At 43.7% G+C, this 6,717-nt stretch overlaps 1 protein-coding gene across 2 annotated transcripts in view; it reads left to right on the plus strand.

Moving 5' to 3' along the window:
• The window catches only part of LOC126360253 (ARF GTPase-activating protein GIT1), a 238,080-nt gene that overhangs the window by 224,995 nt on the left and 6,368 nt on the right, over positions 1–6,717 (plus strand). For both annotated transcript variants that reach the window (XM_050007694.1, XM_050007695.1), the window contains one exon: positions 3,829–4,083. In XM_050007694.1, the coding sequence (XP_049863651.1) occupies positions 3,829–4,083 (255 nt within the window). The remainder of the gene's footprint in view (positions 1–3,828; positions 4,084–6,717) is intronic.

The raw sequence follows: 6,717 nt of genomic DNA on the forward strand, positions 1-6,717 counted from the left end.
GCACCAGTTTTAATCTTTGCATAAATCTTTATCCCCTTCTCCCACTACGAAACATCCACCGTCTGCCTCTTCCTTTGTACCCATTGTTGTTCCTATCTGTCTTTTGCCTTGGCCTCGTTCCTTTGAGTGTAGTATGCCCCACATACCTTTCCCACACTTACATGATTCATGTTGACACAGTGTTGTCCGATTCCATCATTACTGTCAGGATGCAGAGTCAGTAGTAAACAGTAGGGGTGTGTGTGTGTGTGTGTGTGTGTGTGTGTGTGTGTGTGTGTGTGTGTGTGTGTGTGTGTTTTACTTAGTAAACACAGTCATGATCACATTTAAGTTGTTAATTTTTATTTTGAGATGACTGGTTTTGATCTTGTAAGACATTGTCATCAGATCTATGACAGTAGGAATCACTGGCATGGAGCAGGTCCGCCCATGCTGATGTGGAAAACACTGCTCACTTTTCACACCTCCATGCACGGACATGCTCCACGCCAGCAATTCCTACTGTCATCAAGGAATGTAGATCTCATGATGTCAAGGAATGTAGATTTCATGATGATCTCGTAGAAGATCAAAATCAGTCATCTAAAAACGAAAATTAACAACTTAAATGCAGTAACAACTCTGTTTACTAAATAAGTTAAAAATTTAAGATTTTTCCCCTCATTTCAATTAGACATGAACAGTACTTTCTTACATTTTCTTAGTACTGCTGCCAGAGATTTGGGAGCTATAACGCACATAGCAGTCAGAATAAAATGAAAATAATACCCAAATCATCGGCAAGACTAAAGAGGGCCAAAGTCCTCTGAAACCATCTCAAATTTTGGGGACAGTGTTAAGAATACTGGTACTATTGTAAACTTAATATTTTGACACAATCACATAAATGATTCTTTGGTCATCATTGGTCATAACCAGAACAATTGGTGCAGCAACAGGAGGTTTCCCAAGAAAGTCTGGTAAAGCATTACTTGGAAAAATTATTTAATTGGATAGATAAAAAATCTACTCACCAAGTGCCGGCAGAACACACACATAAAAGACGGCTGTAACTGGAAAGTTTTCAGATCCAATGGGTCCTTCTTCAGGCAGAAGGGTTGAAGGGGCAGGAAGGGAGGTGAAGGAAAAAGACTGGAGATAACTAGAAAAAGAGGTAGATTTTGGGAAAGTCGCACAGAACTGTGGGTCAGGAAAGACTTACCATATGGGATGACAAGGAAAGACTGATTGTTGGGGATTGCATCGAACGAGATTGGAAAACCTGAGAGCTTAAAGGTGGAAAACAGGGTAATATGCAGACAGAGATTACTGCCTAAACATCGTGCATTAGTTAAGAAGAGTGAAAAACGAAGTGCATTGTACATAACAGAGGTGGGAGGGGGTAATACAATGAAAGATGTAGAATACTAAAATGGAGTGAAGCAAAGAGTAGATTCAATAAAGAAATGCTGAGACGGAAGAACTTAACATAAATTAAGGGTGGTGACAACCAAACACATGTTGTAGTGCCAGGTCCTGCCGGCAGAGGTCTGAGAAACTGGTGTCTGGGGGAAGAATCCAATGGCACATACGGTGAAACAGGTGCCACAGTCATGATTGTCATGTTGTAGAGTGTGCTCTGCAACAGGATATTGCAAGTTGTCAGTATACACCCTTTGCCCATGCCCATTCATCCTGACTAATAACTGGGTGGTAGTCATGCCAATGTAAAAGGCCAAACAGCGTTAACATAACAGCTGTTATATGACACGTGTCGTTACACAGGTGGCTCTCCCTTTGATAGTATTTGCTTTGCCAATTACAAGACTGGAATAGATGGTGGTAGGAGGGTGCATAGGGCAAGTCTTGGAGCAGGGGCAGTCACAGGTGTAGGAGCCATAGGGTAGGGAGATGGGAGGAGGAGGAGCATAGGGTCTGATAAGGATATTGCGGAGATTGGGAGGGTGACAAAAAGCTATTCTAAGTATTGGGGCAAAATCTCAGACAGAAGGGATCTCATTTCAGTGCATGACTTTAGGAATTAATGGCCTTGTTGAAGTAACTGATTGATATATTCAAGACCAGGATAATACTGGGTGATAAGTAGTGTGCTCCGACATTGTTTTTTGGAGAGATCACCAGTACCAGGATTATATGTGATGACCCAGGAAATTTGCTTTTGAACTAGGCTGTTGGGATAATTACGTCCAGAGAAGACTGAAGTGAGAGTGGTGTAGTGCTGTAAAGAGCCTGCATCCGAACAAATATGTGTACCTTAGACGCCAAGACTGTATGGAAGGGAATGTTTGACTTGGAAAGGCTGGCAACTGTCAAAATGTAAATATTGTTGTTTGTTGGTTGGTTTAATATGGGTGAAAGTGTTTGGCTGGCCTTAGGTGAAGACGAGATCAGCATTGAAGTAAATAGTATGGGATTCAGAATAGGACCATGTGAAATTTAATTGGGAGAAGATATTTATAGATACCAGGAATTTTAGCAGGTCAGTTTCAACATGAGTACATATAGTAAATATGTCATCAATGTATCTAAACCTAACCAGGGACTGAAGACTTACGGATCCCAGGAAAGCTCCCTCAAAGCGAGCCATGAAAAGATTGGCATAGGAATGATCCATCCTGGTTCCATGGCCGTACCCCTATTTGTTTGTGTCTGTCCCGCAAAGTTGAAGTAATTCTTGGTAAGTATAAAGTTGATTAAGGTGAGTAGGGAGGATGTCATAGGTTTGGAATCAGGTGGGCACTGACTGAGGAAATGTTCAGCAGCAAACAGACCATGTATGTGGGGTATGTTGTTATAGAGGGAGATGGCATCAGTGGTGACAAGCAAGGTGTGTGGTAGAAGTGGGAGGGACATGGATTTCTGACGATCTAGGAAATGGTTGGTACCTTTGACGTAGGAGGGGAGTCTTTGTACTGTGGGTTTCAGGTGTTGATCAACTATGACAGCCAGTATGATTGGTTTTGTGGATATTAGGAAGAAAGTAAAAGGAGAGAGTGCGTGGTTTGGGTGGGGTGAGGAGTTGTATGGATTGAGGTGTTAAGTCTTGTGAGGGGCCTGAGGTTGGGACTGCAGGTCAGTTTGAATCACAGGGATGGGATCTTGGTGGCAGATACTGTATGTAGAGGTGTCAGACAGCTGTCGTAGACCTTCACTAACATACTCCTTTTGGCCAAGTACTACAGTGGTAGATCTCTTGTCTCCTGGGAGGATAATGATGGAGTCATCAGATTTTAGGAAACGTACAGCCTGGAGTAGTGCAGAGGACAGGATAGGGTCATGTTGTAGGGACCTGGGGAAGAGTTGTGAAGCAATGCTGGATGTCAGAAATTCTTGGAAGGTTTGTAAGGGATGATTTTGAGGTAGTGGTGGCGGATCAAGTTGGTGGGAACGTGCAGATACTGCTTCAGTTGTTTTGAAACAGGCCAGTACCTGTAAACAGCATAAAACTTTTATGTGATTGTCACACAAAGAAAATATTAAGTTCACAATCATTATGTAAAAAGTTATCTCATGATGAAATGTCACTTATTCCAAAAACTGATAATTAACATTAAGTTTCAGTAATAAGTCTCAAAGTAGTGTGGTTCAACAAATTGATGAGGTCAAAGGTATTTTCCTATAAGCAATCGTTTAAAGGCAAAGGCTGATATTTTTTCTTTAAGCTCTTTTACAAGCCATAGAAATATTAATAGTTATTTACAACTTGTTTGTGCGTGAATCATAGCAAAAACTACTTTTTTCTTGCTTCTGCTGCTGCTGCTGCTGTTGTTGTATCCTAAGTTTTACTTTTACGAAAGCAATAATATCTAATAATTTTTGATCTTTCAGAAGGATTCATCGGGGGACTACGACTGCCCTTCAGGACCTGTTCGGCCTGCTGTCACCCAAAGTCTCTATAGCAGTAGCACTGTTGGAGGTGTTATGCCTGTTAGTGAGGAAGTTATTAGGCGAACTGACCAAGTAACGAAACGAATACAGGAGTTGGTTGTGTCAATGCAAGGATCTGCTGGTTGTGATGCTTTTGTGCCTTGTGCTGAAAGAATAAGAGTTGCTGTTGCAGAACTTACTGCTATATTTCCACAGGTGAGACATTTTGTTCTGTATATCTTGTTTTGAATCTTACAGATATGATATAATTATTGATAATAACAGAAACTTTCTGGCAGAATGTACAAATTTGATGAGCTGCAGGACGGACAGACAGATGCACACACGTGACCAATACTACATTGTGGTGGATGGACATAAAATGCTGGGATTGCTTATCAGCAGGTGGACTGGGGTGGTATGGGATGGGGTGGGGGATGTGTTTGGTGGGGTGGGTAGAAGGGGGGGGAGGGAGAGAGAGAGAGAGAGAGAGAGAGAGAGAGAGAGAGAGAGAGAGAGAGAGAGAGAGGAGGTAGGAAGAGGCAATGGCGATGAATAGCTAGAGCCAACATGTTTTGATAAGAGATTGTCAACAGATCGATGACAGTAGGAATCGCTGGCGTGGAGCAGGTCCATCCTTGCTAATGTGGAGAACACTGCCTGTTCATGCCAACACGGACGGACGTGTCCCTGGTTAGGAATGTGGGTAGGAATGGTGGCAGGTGTATGGGCTAAGTATATGATACTCAGGTGCAAGAGCTGGCGAGATGCAATGCACAGTGAAGATGGCATGGATTGGGTGGGGTGATGGACAAAGCAAAGGGAAACTGTGAAGTGGAGGGTGTTGGGACAGTGGGTTAGTGAAGACTGGAGCCAGGAAGGTTACAGCCCACTAACCACCAAAAGTGCCTGCATTTTGACAGCTGTCACTGTTTCCACACAAAAAATTCTCTTCCTTACAGCCTTGCCTCCTGTCTACGGCATATCTCCAGTGGCTTAGAATTCCATTACCCAGTATGCTGAACATCTCATGAGGGCATTCACAGACAGGCACCACTGCTACAGACCTAGTCTGCAAAAAGATTTCCTATGCCCCCCCCCCCCCCCACACACACCTAGTCTTCTCACCACCCACAAGAATTGGCTGCAAAGGCGCGTTCTCCCCTCTTCACTCAATCGTCCCAGACAAGAACAATTGATAAATACCCTTCACCAGGGCTTTAATTATCTTTATTTGGGCCCAGAATTGAGTGAGATTCTACTCAATGTCGTTGCCATCCCTCCTGAAGTGATACTCTGTCACCCACTGAAAACCTACACAACACCCTGATCCATCCCTACACTCCCAACCACTTGCCACAAGGGTCATATCCCTGTGGAAGACCTAGGTGCAAGACCTGCCCAATCCATTCACCGAGTACTTCCTACTTCAGGTCCTGTCAGAGGTTTAACCGAATACATCAAAGACAGGGCCATATGTGAAGTCAGTCATGACATATACCAACTCTGCTGCAATGACTGCACAGCATTTAATGTTGGTATGTCAACCAACCAGCTTCGTGGCAGATCAAAACTGTGTGCCGGACCGAGACTCGAACTCGGGACCTTTGCCTTTTGCAGGCAGGTGCTCTACCAACTGAGCTACCCAAGCACGACAACGCCCTGTCCTCACAACTTTACTTCTGCCAGTACCTCGTCCCCTACCTTCCAAACTTTACAGAAGCTCTCCTGCAAACCTTGCAGAACTAGCACTCCTGAAAGAAAGGATATTGCGGAGACATGGCTTATCCACAGCCTGAGGGATGTTTCCAGAATTCTTCAACCAACCAGCTGTCCACCTGGATGAATGGCCAGTGCCAAACTGTAGACAAGAACAGAATTGACCACCCAGTGGCCCAACAAGCAACCAATCACAATATCCAAGGGTTTAATCTATGCCTCACAACTGGGGCCACTCGGATCCTTTCCTCCAGCACTAGCTTTACTGAATTAAGTATAGGACAGTTGTCCTTGCAACACATCCTTTGCTCTCGCAGTCCTCTTGATCTCAGTCACAGCCAATCCACACCGTCTATCTCTTCCTCTGTTCCTGATGATATAATATAAATGGATAGACAAAAAATCTACTCACCAAGCGGCGGCAGGGTAACATACACAAAAAGGATTTAACTTTTCCAAACTTTCGGAGCCATTGGCTCCTCCTTCTGGCAGAAGAGTTGAAGTGAATGGAAGAGGGGTGAAGAGAAAGGACTGGAGAGGTTTAGGGAAACAGCAAAAGTTCAGAAAAGTTGCCCAGATACCCAGCTCAGAACAGGATGAGAAGGAAAGGCTAATTGTTGGGCACTGCATCAGATGAGATTTTTGAGATTTGAAAATCTGAGAGCTAAAGGTGCAAGACAGAGATTACTATTAAAACAGTGAAAAGCTGAGTGCCTTGTATGTAACAGAGGTGGGAGGGGGGATGGCAAAAAATAGTCAGAAAATGAAAGGTGTAGGAAATTAAAATGGTTACTGTGAAGAAATGCCAAGACGGAAGGAATTAATGTAAATCAAGGCCAGGTACGTGGCGAGAACCAAGGATATGTTGTAGTGCTAGTACCCACCCGTGGAGTTCTGAGAAATTGGTGTCTGGGCGAAGAACACGGAAGGTGTGCCTGGTGAATCAGGCACCGAGGTCATGACTGTCATGTTGTAAAACATGCTCTGCAACAGGATATTGCAAGTTGCCTGTATACACCCTCTGCCTATGTCCATTCTTCCTGACTGATAGCTGGGTGGTAGGCAAGCCAATGTAAAAAGCCAAATAGTGTTTACATAACAACTGTTATATGACGTGCATTGTTTCACAGG

The sequence above is a fragment of the Schistocerca gregaria genome, chromosome 1 (assembly GCF_023897955.1).
Source record: "Schistocerca gregaria isolate iqSchGreg1 chromosome 1, iqSchGreg1.2, whole genome shotgun sequence".
Lineage (NCBI taxonomy): Eukaryota > Metazoa > Arthropoda > Insecta > Orthoptera > Acrididae > Schistocerca > Schistocerca gregaria.